Below are 20921 nucleotides of genomic sequence, written 5' to 3'. Positions count from 1 at the left end.
TTAAAAATATTAAGATCAGATTATATTAAAAACTTTAATCATTTATTTTGAAATCATCATGATTAAAATAATCCATTTAATTATTATCTACGGCGGATTCTGTTCTATTTATCGGTGGAAAATGTATTAAGTACAATTAAGAATAATGTGAATATTTTTTTATTCAATTTTTATTAATTTTATGGATAGTAATTGTACATAATATAATTAAATTATAGATATTGATGTAATAATACTTGTAATAATAATTATTCATTTAACCGCGCGTTTGGTTTGATGAAGAGTGATTCTTTGTTATTACTTATTATCCAAATTATTTAAGCATTAATGTACACACCACGCATTAGTAAAATATAACATAACGTAATAATACTAAATCAAAATAAATTATGAATATTCATGAGACTTCATTGGTTTTGGATGTGTAAAAAATGTTTATATTATATAGCTATATAGGTATTTATTGTTGTAAATGACATCAGAATTATTTATACATTAAGTGTTGATTAAAACTGCAATGTATATATATATATATATATATTCAGTGTAGTCAATCCGTGGTTTAATATTGTTGCGACGTACCCGCAATGAGTGTAACACAACATTAACAATGTCATAATAATTTTTATAAAAGTTTTATTATTATTTCATCGATATCGTGAAACCTGATATGCTGATATAATACTTAACATAGTGCTTGCTTGTGTTAAACTTAAATATTTTTTAGAAAATAAATTTTTTTAATAAATCATATTACAAACAAATCATATTAGCTCCCAGTAATATTTTTTAAATTAATTATTAAGTACACTTATATTTGGTACTTAAAATTTAATAACTTGGAAAATATTAACTACATCAACATTTTCAAAAGAATTCAGAATAAAAAAAAAAAAAAAAATAAAAAAAAATATGGTAAATTATATTTAAATAATTAGAAGGTATACTACCGCTATTTATATATACGTCAATTTAAGTGACTTAACTTAATGCAAAACTGTCATTTTAGTTTTAATAAAGGTGGGGCTATATTTTTATCGGCTTGGTTAAAATAATAGGTAGGTATATTACAAAGCTTTTTTATTTGCTTTTAGTATATATATAAAATAAGCAAATAACTTTTATGATCAAGATATAAAAAATCAATGGCATAGATATTATAATTTATAAGCTTTTAGTTGTTTGTCGATTCAGATAGGTAGTAAATATCTAAAAAACATTATAATTTAATAGATTTAAATGCAGGGATATTTTGTTAAAAATTAAGCACTTTTTTGAATGACAACACTTAATTAATAAAAATAAAATATTTGTTCATGTCATTAATTTTATAATATATTTTTGTATTTGAATATTAAATAACAGCTTAAATTAAAACACTTTATCAATTATGCAAGTTTTAATGCTAAAATGAGCAGAAAACTAAATTGATAGAGATAAATACATAATATAGGACATAGGTAATAATAATAATAATAATAAATATTTATAATTTTATAGAATTTAAAAATACACTATTTTTATAATTCATTTAATATATTTTCTTTATGAATTTCTATATTTTTATATTCACCAATTTAAAGGTAGTTTTATGAAAAACGAGCATATGAGGCATCTAATGTATACTCGGTTTATAATTAAACATTTTATTTTTGTTAAAATAGTTTTGAAATTTATATACTTTTTTAATTTTTTAAAGTTTTGTTATTATTTTTACTATTACAATTGTGTTTCAATCTATTTATTTAAAACTTAATTTTTTCTAGATTTTAGCTTATAAATCAAAAATAAATAAATAAATATATCAGAAAAATAAACAAGAAACAATAACGCACTTAAATACTTAAACCTAAATAGTGATATAACTTGGTTTTTTAAATGTCGTTTTTTAATATACTTCCTAATGTTTGAACAGCGTTAAAGTTGTTTTTTAATAAGCGCTGAGTTAAAAATTTGAATTAATTCATTTGTAAAAACTATCTAATATTAATGTTTTTTAGTTTAAAAAAAGTTCTATGTAATAAATACGGTTTTATACTAAAAAATGTACAAACTGAGTATCCAATAAATTGGCTAATTTAGAACAATTACTATACATATGGGTCTTAATTTGCGTACATAATACACACCATTTTAGCAACTGTGGAAAACATTTAATTACTGACGAGATTTTCGCTACTAGCTGTAGCGTTCGTTGTGAAATTAAAAAAAAAGTACACTGCATAGAAACCATTCGTAATTATATTACCAGTTTAATTTGATTTTTAATTCAATTCTCATTACCTTTGTTCTAGTGCCATTTGTTTCTTCCACACAATAAACGTGTCGTACCCTTATTCCACCTCCACATGTTTTACTGCAGGGACTCCAGTTGTCGTCAGCCACCCACCTAAAAAAAAAAAAAAAAAAAAAAAATAAAAAAATAGTAATAATAAAAAATAAATATGAAAAAAGTATCATAATAAAATATTCAGAGAGTTAGAAGCGAGCGAGTTAAATTAACAAAAAATGAAATGTTTTAATACATACAAAACTTAAATGACAACATGCATGCATTTGTAACGTATTGTATATTATATACGTATCATCCGCTGAAGTTTCGCATAACAAGTAGGCATTATAATATAACTGCAAGCGTAATTCAATTACAAATGTCTGTCCAAAGCATTAGTTATATTTCGTATTTATATTATCTTTCTAAATAAATACTTTATTCATATTGTTCCAATATTTGATATGATAAAATAATATTATGTTGTTAAGTTGAACGTTTTTAGTAAAATCATGGCTAATTCTTGATTATTATAACATTGGATAGATAAATAAATTAAAAATATTATGTCCAAAATGGTAATTTGAAAATATATGAACATATTTTACATTGGGATGTTATTGGTTGGACGATTTTTTTTTCTCTCGTAATTATTAACACGTTCAACGCCGGTGACGACGCGTAGTCGTCATACGATGTCGGGCGCGCCCAGCCGATGACGACCCGTAGTCGTCATATCACAATTGTTTCTGTGTGTCCTATAAAATCGTCGGCTGATGGCGAACGATTATTATATTTAGCACGGCCATACGGTATAAGTATTAGAACAACAACAAACAGCTGGTTTCGGTTTCCCGGCATTTTTATGGTTATAAAACGTGTTATCAATATGATCGTCACGAGTGTAATTTTATCAATATTTACGCGGCTGGGTGCGCTTGACCTCTGAAATTGACGCGGACGTGAACGTGTTAAAAACAAAATGAATAGATTATATTTTATTCCTATTAAGCGTTATTTTTGAATTGGTGAAAATATTTTATGGATCAAACAAAACTATTATTTACTCTGTTTAACTAATATTTTGGATAACAAGCGTTACTCGTTGTTTGTTTGGCCTTAACATTTATTTACTTTCGAAACAAATCGGAAAACAATTTCACTTTTGATAAACAGTTGCAAATGCAAACCGAAAGTTTGTTGTATAAAAATCGTTTCACACGCTTCTGAAATAGTATTATGATATAAAGCATTTGAATAATAATAATAAAAAAAAGATATACTCAAATAATTTTGGTTTTTTGTTGTTTTTAAAAATATTTTGTGTTACCCATCACCTGGCAAAAAAACAACGTGAAGTCTTTGTCAGACTTATTTGTTACTTCGATACCGATACCATAAAATATCTCATTAAAAGTTATGAATCGTATGATAAATCTTGAAAATTGAAATAGTAAAACAATATCTGCACATGACGCTCGACGTCGTAATATGCAGTAAAACTTTATCAATTAAAAGAAGCATATTTTTCTTTAAGTTTTTGAAAACAGAAAAGTAACGATTAGTAAATTTTTAATCATATTTTAATTTAAATATATAAAACACTATATAACGGTTTTTAACAACTACCTAACTATTTTTAATGGCTTATATAATATAAAACGACATCAAGCGTTTACTCGGTTTCTCAACCTACACATATTGCAGAATTAGGTAGAAAATATTTAAGTAGGTAGAAAATACAATTTTCATTGATTATTAAATCTAAAATAATATCCTGAATCCATTTTTTATTGCAATTTTAACAAGACTATAGGAAATTTCATGAATATCATAGAAATGATTGAATTATGCACGTATTTAAAAAGTACATTATATATATATATATAATAATTTTTAAAAATAACACTTCACAAATTAAAAAAAAATTTAATTCAATTGTTCGTTCACTTTATTTTATATTCTAATAATTAAATTTGAGTACATTTATTAGTTTTAATTTTTTTAAATTCTGATCAGAGTAAAAAAGAAATTGATTTTACAATGATTTATATTTTTTTTCTTTCTAAAAACACTTTTTATAGTAGAAAGAATAATGCATTGGTTTTAAATTTCAGAATATTTTCTGGTAAAAAAGTTAATTTAATTAGTACTTTAAGAAGTCAAGAGTAAAAAAATCAGTACTTTTCTTAGTAATTGGTGAAAAACAAAACAAAACAAAAAAATATGTGGAAAAAGTACATTTTTACATAAAACTAGCTTACAAAAAATCAATTTTTTAATTTTCACCAAATACTTATTTAGCATATTCAATAATATGATTTTCTTAATGTTTTGTACTCTAATTGCATCCCGTACGAAGTAAGCAGTAAAATATTGTTTTTAGTGACTGTTAAAACTAAATAAATATTCCCATTGGGTATAACATATATTTGAATATAAATATTAAAAAATATAATATAAGTATTTATATAAACTAACAATAATATGTGATGCGAACGATGCTTTTTAGTCTATTAAAGATAAGTTAACAAAGTTACTGTGAGTGAAATTTGGATTTATTATGTTAATTGTAGATGCAAAAAAAAAAAAAATCAAATAAACCAATCTATTTATAAAAATTTATAAGTTCATTTTTTATACCTACAGTGTATGTCTTTTAATAATATGGCTACCAAAGTATATTTATATATTTATATATTATTATCAAAGTTATGAGAAAATGTATTTTGAAATTTACAAAGATTATCAAGCATTATATTATTATTACACTTTATGAACTCAGGGTTTATTGTAAGAATATTATTGTTTTACTTATTTATAATTTTCGAAGACAGATTAATATTTAAAATATGAAAATTATGTGTAATAAAAATAAAATAATTATAAGCGTATTTTTAGAACTAATGTGCATTTAGGTTTATCTGTTAAAAAGCCGGAATTAGAAATCCTCCAAAGTTATTTATAATTAGTGAAACATAATTGTTAATAATATTTTCGATTATTTGTACGATTATGTTAGGTACGAGTAAAGCGAGAAATTTTCAACTAATAAAATGTTCATTAAAATTCTGTGTATGATTAATTATCCTGTTATTATTTATATTATTAATTATACATATATAATGTGACTTTATATTATAAATAAAACTTTACGTTATAACGATCACAAATAACAAAATCGATCCGTGTTGGATACGATGACATTTTATTATAATATTGACTAGACGGGAAAACGACCGTTTCGACGACATAAAACCTTCCAGTAACAGGCTATAATATTCTAGTGTAGTACTGTACCGATATAGAGATATAATCTCTGCTAGGAAAGCGTCTATGGTACTTTTGCACATTTTGTAAAGGAAATCTACAAATACAATATTAACTCGTGTGATATACGATGACCGTAGTCGACTGGATGTGATAATCGCTTTGATTTTGTCTTTCGATTAACAAGACAACACGTTTTTCGTGGAAATCGTCTGTGTCTGTCGTGTAAGATAAGAAACTTAAATACGAACATCACGGTACGGTAATTAGACTAGACCAATGGTAATTATTGTGATATATATTTTACGGTAAAGATACGAACTTCAGAAAAACTTAGGTTAAACAATTTATTAAAAACTATAATTAACTAACTTGAAGTCTGACTTGAGATATTGATTACCAATTAATATTGATAAGTTCTGTGTAATAAAAATTTGTTCAGTCTAATGACGAATAATATTATTGTGGTTTTAGCTTTTACAAATGATAAATTTTAGAACAAACTGTATATTATTTTTAAAGTTCGAAATAAATATTAAAGAAGTTAATTATAAAATGTGTATATTAAATATGCTATAGTGAAATTAATATTATGACATTGTTCTAAACGATTATAGCTTATCAATAAATACTAATGATGATAAATAATGATAGATTTAACTAAATATTGTATTAGTGTAGTACTAGATATATTTGTTTCACTTTTATTTGCGATACATGAATTATACTTAAAAGTTAAAGGGCACAATTAGTATACGTGGTAAAGTACGAATAGAATACATACTCATATCAATATTAATTAATGAATTAAAATAATAAGAAATTAATAATATTTTCTAGTAAGTTTTTATATTCATTAATGACATAATGACACTTACGGTTGATTTATTTTTTTTTACCGGTAGTAAACCTAGTCTGATTTAAAAATCATATGTGCTTTAATCATAAAAACAATTATCAAAAAAATCTGAATATAATTTAGAATTTAAATAAAAAATTATTATTGTGTAATACAATGTTATTTATGCATGCTTTATTACCGTAACATCGAGATTGCGTAAAACAATAATCATCAATAATTAAACACTTGTTAAAATTAAATTTGTAAAATAAATTTACATTTTGTTTTATTTGATTTGACAGTTTATTTTTACTATATATTTATCTATTATCTTAGAATTTAACAAGATCGTTTGATAAAAGTACGAAATCCTAAAATTTACCACATGTACTCAATAAATAATAGATTTTATCAATTAAATCTAAGTTTCTTAATATTCGTGCTCTTAACGTAAGGTTAAGAATTAAAGGTTAAATGTATATTACATTGTTTATACTGTTTTTAACGATATTAAATACTGCCAGTATTTGTTCGTGTTTTGCTAATGATCTCAAGTTATTCTTGTTTGTAAATGGACCTGAATATTTATTTATTTTTTTTGCTTCTATTACAGTTATATTTAGACAATTTTAAAAGGTGTACTAAGAATGGCCTGTCACTGAATATAAATAAATGCTTAAGAATTATTCTTACTTGCTGTAAAAAAACAATCATAAATAATATATTTTTAAAAAACAGTAATATCTATTAGATTTTAGAAATTACTATTTAAGGAAATGTCTACTCATTGCATATAAAATCAGCATATTTTCATAAGGTTTTATGAATATTGGGTTTTATTTATTGAAACTGTGTAATAGTTTGAGTTATCCATTATGCTGGAAAGTAATTTTTTATGCTTTATATTACATAAAGCAAAGGTAAAACATGATACAGACAGCTCAGTATTATCGAATATCCGTCAATCTACCTTCACAAATAAATTGAAAAAATTCAAAATTAATTTCCACGATGACTTGATTAAAATTTAGTGAGACTCCTCTTTTTATTTTTCTTTGAAGTAAAAATTTGGTATTATAAAGACAATATATATATAAAAATATATTTTACTTTCAAATAATAATATCGACTGTCTAAAACTATTTATAGACATATTATTTAATACCTCATAATTTGACATTTGATTTCAAATTTGTTTAAAATTTTGTAAAGAAGATATGATCGAAAATAAAAATAGTATAAAAATGTAATTGCTTTTGAATCATTGAATAAATTGTAAATATTTAATTATTATTCCTTAAAATTGTTGCTAAATATGTCCAAATTATGATAAAGAACTATTGAGTTATAGATTTTAAGATTTAGTAATTATTATTTATAGTTAAGTTATTATTAAGGTACTTATAGTTTCTAATAATGAAAAAAATAACGAGCATATCTGTCTTCACAAATAATAGATTAATAATCGATATAAATGTATTAAAGTAATATAATTTATTTGTATTGTTAAAAAAAAAAAAAATAATTTTTCATAACTTCAGAAAATGATAATATAAATGAGTTCCAAACAGCTTTATTAGTAGCACTAGATTTAATTTACATCTACTCCTAACTATTGTTTTAATGTTCTATTTTTTATATATGTAGTGTAATATATAATTTTGAATACTTTTTATAACAGTTTTTTTTTTTATACTTGTATTCTCAAAAGTAATTAAATTAAATTAAGTTTCATATATATTTACTTAAAAGTGGGTATTGTGATTCATATATCTTATAAAAACAAATTACAAATTACAATTCAAGAAACTTTTTACAACCTTAGTAAATACATTATTATACATAATTATTTTTTCAACTAGTATTGAAACTTATATTTTCTGATTTTAAATAATAATTTCTAGTTACTAAAGCAAACAAATTTCTTTATCTATACTATACCATACATTTACACATATTGCATATTAAAAATCACTCAACGGAGAGTTGTTTTTTTTTGCTTCTATTTTTGTTTTTTTTTTTTTAATACCTATATCTTTGAATTGAAATTTATATTTATAATATTGCGATTCCGTATTCATTTAATTAGAATTTTATTTATCATATTATAATATTTTATTTCATATAAAGACACTGTAAGTAGTAAAAATTTAGAAAATTTTAACAGTCTGTGTCGTTAATTTTATGTAATTTTAATTTTTGTATCATTACGTTAAAAATCTTAAATCACTATAATAATTGAATTAATAACTAGATCTATAATTTATTGTATCTATTTAAATGTATTAATATGTACAATATACATATGTTCTGTAATGCATTTATTCAGTAAACGTAAAAAAAATGAATAAGTTTTTCATTGTAAAATTAACCGATTTTGTTATTTCTATAAGAAATAACTAACCTTTATTTTAATAAATACAATAGAACAATAAGTTTATCTTAAAATTATAAAGAAAAACTTTAAAATTATTTATCTTGAGATGTTAGTACTTTATTTTCAAACCAATAATTAAAATCTAAAATTGCGTGTTTTGGATAACCACTATCTAGAAATACATATTATTAATATTTTTAATTAGTTTGTCTTTTTTTTTATTCGTTAGTTATTGAAATATTCAATTATATCCACTTAATTATACTTTTTAACTTTTATGTATACAGAGTGATTTACATAGGATGCTAATCTTTACCTTCTTTAATATTTCAGTTATTTAAAATATAATTTTATAATTTTTTTAATACACCTACTTAAAGAACAAATTTTAATTTTTTTTAAATTTATTCTACTACTTAAAAAGAATCCTGCAGTGATACGAAATTCCATTTTTTAAATAAAAATCACTCTCCTTTTATTAATGTAGATAATTAAGTGGATAACTTTTTTATATCAATTTTGACATGTTAAAATCGAACAAGTAATTTTTAAGTTATTTAACTTTGTATATTAAAAATAGTAGGGTTTGTAAGGTTTGAAAGATATAGAAGTTAAGGTGGATGAAACATTTTAGTATTTCATATTGACTTGCTAACATTTATAATTTAGATAAATAGTCCAAGTGCAATAAATACTAGCAGAAATATTGGATCAATTTTATATTTTTGAAAAATCATTTTTAAGGACTTTTTTTACTTTGTATAAATATTTTAATAATTGAGAAAATACTTTTTCGAATTTTGAATTATGTACATCAAGATAAAAAAAAATCCTCTAAATAATTTACACTTAAATTGAAAAGAATTCCTGTTTAAAGAATAGAAGTTTGTACCACCACAGGATACCCTAGCCTGTAAGTTTATTTAAGTATTCGAAAATTCAGAATTTTAATAAATTCATTATTAAATAAAAAAATTGAAGTGAGCATGCTGTATGAATCATTTGGTGTACTTGTATATATATATATATATAATTATTTATATAATAACATTATAATATATATTTTTTAATATTTATGCATTGTATATTCATTGTTTAGGGTAAAATGTAATTATAAATTTATAAAAGAACAAATTGAAAAACGTTTTTATTGTGTTTGTCATATTTTAAACTAAGAAATTTTTAAAAATAAACTAATCTAATCTAAATAATCTTACCACTGGTTGGTTGAATAAAAAAAAAAAAAAATACGTGAAATAAAGCAAAATATAAATTGTTTGAAATAATTTAAAGCAAGAAGGAAAATATAAATAATAATAAAATAATGCAACTGTGAATTGGCGTCACCCATCTTATACATAGATACTTCATGCAAAATCAACCACCAACAGAATGTACCTCATACAGTGTAGTAGCCTTGACGGTAAAACAACTAATGATAGAATATAGATCCAAAAAAGAATGAAAAGAGTACAAAAAAACCAGAGAACATCTATGAAATAATCAGATCTGACTGTTTACTTAAAGAAATAATAATATGATTCCACCAAAAAGCTGAATTTGAAAAATATATTTAACATAAAAAATACAAGAGTTTAATATATAGTCATATATCTTCATTTTATATTAAACAAATAGTTATTTAAATCATGTTATATATAATATCATGTAAAGCTAATTGTCCATGATGTCAAGACTAGCGTTTAAAAAAAAAAAAATATTTAATAATTATATTTACTAAATCAAATCATAGTTGAAATATTATTATTAAATTGTTAAGTGAGTTTGTTGTTTTAATAAAAATTAAAAATCTAGCTAAAATTTAAGAACGTATTTATTAGTCCATATTATTCTTATTGGGTATTTCAAATTTTGATTTATCAAATTCATTGTTTTTTACTCCGATCATAAATATACAATTAATGAATTAACCGTATATATTCGTTTAAAAACCATTTATATTTTATCGAATAATAATGGTACTTTCTATATGTGTATTACTTAAATCGTTTACTAAAAGGAAGCTTATAAAACGACTAATGGTTATATTGAGATACGTATATAAAAGTAATAATTTATTGACGTCGTTACGACCATAATGAAGTATGTAACATTATAGACGGAAAATACAGCTGGATATGATATAAGAAATGGAATGTAGGATAGTCGGAAAAAAAGTTATTGTCGAATGAGAAAATATAAATTCTTGTACACTTAAAAAAAATTATATATATATATTATTTCCAATCCTTGAATTATCGAAGTACCTAACTAAAGCTACTTACATAGTTGTTTTAAATTTTTATCTTATATTTTATATATAATACACATTTTATTATATTTTGATATATAAAATATACATACTTTTGAGCTAGATACAGATATTTTAATTTTCTATTTTAAACTAATTTTAAGTAACGCTAAATATCACTATTTTTTATGTTAATTTATTAAGTGATGTATTACTAAAAACATTCATGGGTATCTTTAGCTGGCTTTCTTGACGCGGTTTGGTTTTAGGTGTCAATGATATTTCATCGAAAAAAATGTTTTTTTGCTTTCCTCGAATTTATCATTTACAACCCTTATTATAACTATCAGATAAGAATTATACAAGTACATAGTATTTTACAGCACTTGTCTGAATGAAAACCATAAAAATAATGAACCTCGTAATAGTTTTCTATTTTAAATATACTTTTAAAATAAAATACATTATGATTTATGACTTTTATTAACAAAATTGTATTAATTTCATTAAAACAAACATAAGTAATTTACCAATTTTTTACACAGGGGGTGAAGGTTGTAAATCTATTTTAATTGTCTTTATAGAAATAGAAGTGAGCATACGCCATATAACTCCGTATACCATCCAAATACACTACTGAGACTTTATTCATTATTACTGTGCAGTAATACTTCATAATAAACAATAATAAATTATATTTTTGGTTTAACTTGAGATTTCAAGTATCTAACGTAATATAAGATATTTAAATAAAAAAAATAATTACGAAAACGCCAAAAACATATAAGTATACGATTCATACATTTTACTTAATTAGAAAATGGCAATTTTTTTCCATTATAAATTATAATAATGACATTAAAATTAAAGTTTGAAAAAAAATCATATTTTTATATTTTTTACTGTAAAAATATCGTACTTATATCTAGTTAGAAGAATTTGGTCCAATTAATAAGGTCCTGATATTGTTAAGTCCAGAAATATTAGTCACATACCATTTTAGTCTAATCTATTTTTCCCCATAAATTAAAGGTCAAAAAAGGTATAGCTCAATATATTTTTTGTCCAATTCATGCGGTAAAAATACTTTATTTAAAAAAAATGTATTATTTGGTTAAATTTTAATTACCATATTTTCAACAACAGGATTAAATTGATAGGGTTTTTTTTTTTAATTTTAGACTAGTAAATATAAATATTTTTTTTTAATAACATTTTAACTTGAAAACCATAAAATTAGATATAATGTCAAGACATAACCCAAAAGTTAGTAAATCTAAAAAGACTTCTAAAAAATTTTCGATAACTTGATACTTAGATAAAAATGTTGTTAAATTGGTATTTACATTAAATCAACATATATTTTTAGACAACCAGCCCGTGGCAGGAGACAAGACTATACCTTTTAAATTTCTTCTGCAAGATGTATAAAATGTATATAAAATTGTATTAAGTCAAAGTAAGTCAAAGTAAAAGAACCAAAAATGCTGCATAAGGTTTCCGTTCGAAACTAGGAAAAGTTCTATTAACTCATCATTCTAATAATCTAATACTTAAGAGTTTTTAGCAAATATAAAACATATTCAAAAAAAAAAACCGAAAATATTATTATTCAGATAAGAAATGGTCATATACATATCAAACTACCAATGCTTAAAATTTTACTTATAATCAGGTACAAGTTGAATGTTAATTAAGTAATTATGCTCATTAGTTAAAAGTCCTTACAAATATCAGAACAAAATCACTGTATATATTAGTATTGGTTTACCATTTAAAACTACGCAGTGATGTGATCCAAATGCTGATATAACGAACCAAATGTACAATAAATGTTGTTTAAACTTTTTATTTATTTACTTTTTTTAAGTCATAGACTAATAGAATAATAACATATAAGTGTATATTAGAAATAAAAAATAATAGAATAATTTAAATTTGACAAAAATGTATATTGGATAATTGATAGTTGGTATTTGATATTTGATAATTGATATTCTAGTAACTTTATATCTAGATTTTTATTTTTAAAAGATTTTACAAACAAATTCACTTAATGGTAAAAAATAAAAAAAAAATTGAAGACTTTTTGGATATGTGTATAGTTATGCCAATTAAGATTATTCATACATTGCAATTAAATAATATTACAGGGGTTGAAAAAATCATTTTAGCATAATAAATTAGGAGCTTTTATTTAAATTACATAACCGTTTTGTGTTTATCACCATACATTTTAAGAAATTACAGTACAATTTATCTATAGTGAGTATTCATAGCATGTTATAGTCTTATAATGCTCAAATGAAGAAAGAGTTGTCGGATACTTGATTAAGAGTATATTAAACTATCAACATTTTTAATTATACTGGATATTATAAAAAATGCAATTATGTATAATAATATGTAATAATAAATTTATACAGAGTGATTCAAAATGTATGTTTCAGTCGTTTTATCATTTATATTTTTATGTAATATTATTCTTCTATAGTATATTTATTTTTTATTTTTTTTTTTGTGGGAGGGAGAGATTTGGTGCTTTTAAATGAAGAAATTAATAAAGGAATTTTTACTTTGCTTGCAATTTATTGTAATGTAATTAATTTTTTTCAAAGTATTTCAATACATAATTATTGAAATTTAGACAACTTGGACGAGTAGTATATGAGTTGATGAACGGAGTAGAGTGGAATGATACTTCCCAGAAGAATGGTATACTACTCTACTTGTTTTAACTTTAAAAAATCTAAAAACTTCCCTATACAATATTGTAAACAATTTTAAAAATTACTTATAATTTTTGATATTTCTAAAAAAAAAAACTTTGGTATTAAATTTCTCTTTGTTATGAATATTTTATTGTATATATGTTTGATATAACCATAATATAACTGTTGAATCACTGTATATATATATATTTATATTATTTATTAAAGATATTTTTGTAGTATTTTTATTTTTAATCATACATACAGAAATTTAGGGTTCAGATGTAAAATATTATAATTTTGTATTACGAGTTTTTACGGTTTTAAAATTTTAATGACGTTTTTTTTTATAGAAAAACCAGGTAGAAAAAAAAATATCAATATAGATAAACATTAAAGTAGATAGGTAATCCAATTATGATGGAAGACAGTTGAGTTGTACAATTATCAATTTTATAGTATGAATTTATATACTTTTTAAACTGATGATCATTGTAAATATTTGTTGCTAAACAAAAAACATTAAATGGACTTTGAATGTGTTATTATGATTGATTTTTAATAATTATTGACTATAAAATATTAACTAAGCATCATAAAAAAGTGATAAACATTATTGATATGTGCTAGTTTTATTATTTCTCATAAACTACTTAAATGAAGTTGAACCAAACAACCGAAAAAGATGTGATACAACATTTCATAACTACACTCATCTACACTCATCTACCAAACAATTTATGTGAGTAAATATCAATAGCATTACATTTAAATTAACTCCGAACTTCTAACGTAATGAAGTGATGATATGAAATATTTTAAAATCAAATGTATAACAATGATTATAGTATTCATAAAATTATTCATCGTTTTAAAATTCAAGCTATAACATAGTACTTAAATTCAAAATTATATTTAACATAAAATATAATATTTTTCACTTTAAAAACGTGTATTATTGTTTAATTCTGATAGGATTTTTTTTGTTTTTTGTTTTTATGTAATGGAAATATAGATTGCCATTATATAATATGTTAATATCTAATTATATAATATTATTTGTATAATTTGTTTTTTTATATTCGTAATTTATATATTATAATCCATAAATTATTCTGTTTTATATTAAATTGATTAAATTTACAGCTTTTAATATTTCTGATAAGAATATTCTTATTGGCCATAATAGCAGTGAAAAATCGATCTAAATAATACTAAAATCAAGTCAACTATTGTAATATTTTGTTTTTGAAATATTACGATTAGATATAAACCAAGTACAAAACGAATTGGTTAGTAAATTAAATTTACTTAGACTTACTGAAATTCGATTTACCGTTATCTAATGATTCATTATATAATACCTTCTATAGTAATTATTATTAAAACGAGGATAATTATAATACTAGGCTTTAGTGTTATAAAGGCTAGATATGACGAAAAATCATTATATTGTAAACGAGCAGTTAACATTAAAATTATAACAGTTAAAATTGTTTTTTCAAAATATTTCTTATGCGTTCAAACGATTTTTTGGTTCAGTTCATATTGAAAACTTCAAAAATTATTTCGAAAAAAATAGAATATTTTTATGTATTAATTTCGATGTTTTAAATAACCGAGAAGCAATCAATTTATCATACGTTGATAGGTACCAAATTTATAGTTACTAAATATTAATATTATTTATGTTCAAGATTTCAAACATTTCTTTTTTTTTTAATTTAATTTTCATATAACAAGACTTGTACACAGTAGTTATTAAACCTCGTTACATATGATTTTTTTCATAGATAAAGTTAGCGTAATTTATTAGCATATTTGACTATAAATAAATAATAATAAGCATCTATCGTATATTATATTCTAATTTGATTATATTGTTATGTCTTATACCTATAATATATACAATAAATTGTAATTAGGAATCCTGTGATTTTTATTTTAAAACTATACAATATTTATTTAAAATAAAAAGAACGCAAAAGCATATGAATAAGATTTTATGTCATACGATTGAATGCACGAATTGTTTGTTTAGCACTGCTGCACTGATGCAGATACCGTTGTTATTTTATTTAATATTTGTTTTTGTATTTAAAATACAAATGCGTATATTTTTATATTCTACACATTCTTTAATTAAATATATTTTTTTAAGATTTGAACACCAGTAATTGATCAACAAACAGAGACAATAGTATGGTTCTATATTTTTTTTTGTTATTAAAATTGGAAAATTGTAGGTGTTGTAAAATTATGTCAAAATAACGATATTAATATTACTATAGTGATAAATAATAATGATTTTAAATTTACGAAATGTTTAAAAGTATATTTTAGAATATTATATTCTTTGTAAATTAGATTACAAAATGGTAATGATAATAACAACAACTTTCAGACTAAAAGATGGTTATGAAAAAAGTAGGAACTTTTAATATAGGAATACATTTTTTTAGTATTATATTATTTAAAAAGTATTAAAATATGATATATAATTCTATAACTAGGTATGTAGTTGCTATAATTAACAGTCTATCCAAAATACAAACATTTTCAAATAATAAAAATTTTTCGCAATGTATGAATCATGTTATCTAAAAACCAAGATATAAGCTTCAAAACTATATTTATTCCATCTATTCCCTTTAGAGGAAACGGAACTCAAACTTTATACATTGCATAAAACTATTTAAATTTTTAAACTTCAAAACCAAATACACAATGTATACACATTTTAAGAACTATCTTACTCACATTAAACATTATATAACAATGATAGTGAGCATGCTAAAAACATTTTAGCATGTTTATCATCATTTTACTATGAATAAAGAATTTATGCAAATTGTGATTTTTAAAATGTTTAAAAAACTATAATATTTGAGGACTATGTTTTGATTTTTATACCATGTAAGAAGTTAACTGTTGTAGAAATACCAACTTTTTTCATTCACATGAGAATCTTCCTTCTTTCATATAAAGTGTTTAGTAAATTATATTTTTGAAAATGTTGATGTATCTTTATTTAAATTTGAAAAATTAGTTCTTGAATAATTTAAATTTTAAATGCACTTACTATGAATACATTTTGAATACAAATTACAAAAATTGCTATATCATTATAGTTTCTATATATTCCAAATGATTATCATAGACCTAACATTATTAGTAAATAAAAATTAAATTTATTAAAAACAATAAAATTAGTTTGAACTATGGTTTAAATAGCGTACATAAAAATTTAAAATTAACAACTTTTAATAAAAAAGAAGTTTGATTCTTATATGAATAAAAATATTGTTATCGTCGTAATACAGTCCTTAAATGATATAAAAAAATCTAAATTTTTGAAACGATAGACTTGTGTATATATTTAAAAGTTCCAAAATTCAGAATTTGAATAAATTAATAAAATTATTAATGAAAAAAATGGGGGCGAGTGAGCTTGTAAAATGACTACAGCTGGTTATTACGATGCATGAAATATAATTTAAGCTTTAAGGTCATTAGTTATTTATAAATTTAACCCGTTCAACAATATCATACTTGGCTTTTTTTTTTAGAAGTAGTCTTGTCAACTATGTATGATACAATTGTCTCCTCAGATGTAATCTATAATTGAGATTTTTTAGTCATAGTATAAAGAATAAATCATACAAACTAATCGTTATAAAAAAAAATATAACGCACATAATATTAACAATAGATGTATTGTTGTTTTAATAATATATTATTAATTTTATTCTTTTATGATTTATATTTTTGACAATATGTATTATGTATATTTAAAATTTATATTGATAAAATAATTATAAATTTATCTATAGCAACAAAATACTTCGATGACTAATATAAAAATTCTTAAAGTTTAATAAGATAATTTTGTAAAATTATCAATATTATTTTTTCAAAATTTAGAAAAATTTCATCAAATTAAAAAGATATTTTAAAATTAGAATGTCTTTTTTTTAGAAAACTATTGCACCATAAACTCTCTATAAGATATTTTAAGCCTTTAAAATTTATAATCAAAACATGATAATTAATATATATGTTATGGCGAAAGATGAATATTGGTGAATGTCGTCATTCTCCGGTGAATGACGTCTTTTACCAAAATAATTCGATTTTGTAGGTAAATGATGTAAAAACCAGATTTTAAATTCAAATGTACATCTTTCACCGGTCATTGATTTCATTTACCAAAACTAGTAGTAAATGTTGATAAATCTCAAATAATACACTGATTTTTTTACTATAGGTACTATTTATAATAATGACTTAGTGTTGGTGGATGTTTCATTTTTTATTTTAAGCATTTATTTGAAGGAGATAATAGGTTAATTAAAATTTTTAAAATACATGCATATTACAAATTATTTATTTCTACAATTTAATTACCATGACATTTTAAACTGCACAACATTTCCGCTACATTTTAAGCACATTTTTTAGTACCACAACTAGTACACACATTTTTACAAATAATATTAACACATATTTGTAGCAAATACAACTCGTTATAATATGCCCGTCGATAATAACTAATAAATTAAAAGAATCGACGTTATTGCTAGTTGGGATTTTCGTTTATCTATCTACTTCCGTTATGATATTTTTAACTAACGAAGCTTATTCGGTACCTACACGTTTATCACTGATCGTTCACACCAACATAAAAGTATTAAACATCATTCTCCAATAATTAAACTGGTGATTGACGACAATAACCGGGGAATATCTGCATTTACAACGTTTACCAATTTTTAGGTAAATGATGTCATTTACCGGGGAATGACGTCTTTTACCACGTTTACAGCATTTACCGTAACATATACATAGATATGAGGTAGGTGAATTACTCATAACTATTGGTCGTACATAGCCTATTTTATTAAGGTGTCTAAGACACTAATATAAAACCAGATAGTAATTTCACAAAACCAGTGTCATCTTCCTCTACAATCACACTTAACATAATAAACGAACAACTTATATGTTTATATTCCCATATCCCATGTAATTCTTATAATATTATAGAGTTTATTATTATTATTTATGTTAAAAATCATGATTATTTGGTATGTTTAGATTTTTTAACTATAATAAACAATGTAAAATGTTTTACGCTTTTAACCTTTGTTCCAAACGGAATTATATATTTAAAATAATTACCTCCACAAATTTGTTAACGAATCATTTCCAACGTGTTTTGCAGATTCGTTTATGTCCCATATATTTTGTAATGTTTACCTATTATATGATATTTATTACTCAGTAATATATAGTTGGGATTTGTGGGCAATTTTACATTTATGTTGTACAATAGTAGAAAATCGAAAATAAAAATGGTACGAGTATAATCATAATTTAAAAATCAAATATTTTACCGTACCTATTTATTATTTTATTTTGTTTATTTATAGATATGAACGAATATTATGGTTTTGAATTTTTGGTATTGATTAATATTTTAATATATTTTATTTCAATGAATGTTATATCAATGTTTTTCGTTCAATGTCTCATTATAATAATAGCTATTATTATTTAAATACAATTTGAGCTTACCTACGTAATTCAGAAAATCGTAAAATATATCACGTCTAAAAAACGCCTATGGTTAAAAAAAATCATAAATTAAACTAACTATAAATCTGTTTTTACAGATAATTGTTTTTATTCTAGTCGTTATTTTTTTTTCAAATTTCTTTTGTCGTTTGGTTGCACCAGCACGTAGTACACAGCACACACGAATACATTAAAATTGAACTACAAAAAAGTGTTACACACACGTTGTTGATTTTGTTCAGAAGTGTACAAGGGGATTGAGAAAGCTGCTTAAGTAAATGCTATGACGGCTGTCGGTAAAAAAATAAAAAAATAAAAAAAATTACGGAAATCCACATGGAGCCCATATGGTGCGGTTATTATGCTCAGCTTAGCGATAAAGCATTTTTGCGACACTACACACCGTTTAATCTTTCAACGTGTTCTAAGCTCATGCCTTTTTCCCCTTCGTCACCGACTTTAACCCCCCAACCGCATTGAACCCAACGAGAAAATCGCGACGAAAATCCACATACCAAGCAACACGGATTTTCCAGAGGTTGCATATTTAATGCACGAAACGTGTCGGAGGCGTCTGAATAAAACAGTCACACGAAGTCTTTACAGATATATGTATATAGTCTAATACTATGCATGTATATATATTTTAATCTTGTAGGTTTTACGTATTGCTTTATTATTATAATATATAAGAGTACTGATGTTCACTTACTTGGGAGGGCATGGTTGGCTGTTACACTCCACAGTTAAATCGTTGCCGTTTGGTCTTTCACCAGGACACAGATCGGCATCCACTTCAACACTCGTGTCTCGGTTCTGACAGATTATCCTGGACATTTCATACCCTGAATGAAATAAATACAAATCAATATTTATATTTTATGCATTTAATGTATTGTAAATATTATGTTGAGTTGTATACATTTTATTATTGTAATAATGTAAATAATATTAAAATGGTGTGTTATTCACTTAATGTTATGTGCTATATTGTTGTAACCGTGCGTATTTCTTTCACGATATGTGAAATGTGTATCTATAAACTACAAAGTAGCTTAAATAGTAAAAATTATATTTAAATCGTATATTCTCTTATGAAAATTTATTATATATGAATTGTGAATATCTACGCCTGTCCCGAGGAATTTTACTTTGATTAAATTAATCTATTTTACTGCGCAAAAATAACTTATTTGGATAAATTTGTTGAAGAAGTTTTTAAGATCGATTGTGAATAGAACTTTAGTTCTCTGCTTTGCTTTACTTATTCTACTTGTCTATCAAGTATCCATGACTATTTTCTGCCACAAGTACCATCACATTGCTCGTATATATATAATGTGTTATATTTTATGACATGGATTCTTATCATATATTATATAGTTCTCTTATTTATATTTTAGACTCCTTTGGAAATCTACACAGAATTGAATTGGGATCAGCTTATTGAGAGAGTGCACTTTATACAATAAGACACGAATCTTTTCATATTTTATTAATTCTTGGCTTCACCTATATTTTTTTATGAAGGTTAAACTTCTCAAATGTTAAATAGATTACTATAATTAATAATAATGTGGTTTAAGATTTTAGTTATTATTAAAAATAAAATCTAAATGTAA

The 20921-nt window shown here is 23.0% G+C and overlaps 1 protein-coding gene across 5 annotated transcripts in view; it reads right to left on the bottom strand.

The window, feature by feature from the left end:
• LOC112598707 (ADAMTS-like protein 1) overlaps nucleotides 1-20921 on the bottom strand; it is a 171162-nt gene that overhangs the window by 54504 nt on the left and 95737 nt on the right. For all 5 annotated transcript variants that reach the window (XM_025345267.1, XM_025345262.1, XM_025345265.1 and 2 more), the window contains 2 exons: nucleotides 20012-20144; nucleotides 2284-2389 (listed from right to left, as the gene is read on the bottom strand). In XM_025345267.1, the coding sequence (XP_025201052.1) occupies nucleotides 2284-2389; nucleotides 20012-20144 (239 nt within the window). The remainder of the gene's footprint in view (nucleotides 1-2283; nucleotides 2390-20011; nucleotides 20145-20921) is intronic.

Source organism: Melanaphis sacchari, unplaced genomic scaffold (assembly GCF_002803265.2).
Source record: "Melanaphis sacchari strain LSU unplaced genomic scaffold, SCAv2.0 Contig4_pilon_pilon, whole genome shotgun sequence".
Classification (NCBI taxonomy): Eukaryota; Metazoa; Arthropoda; class Insecta; order Hemiptera; family Aphididae; genus Melanaphis; species Melanaphis sacchari.
Note: the sequence above shows the minus strand (reverse complement) of the source record. Positions and strands in the feature narration are given on the sequence as shown.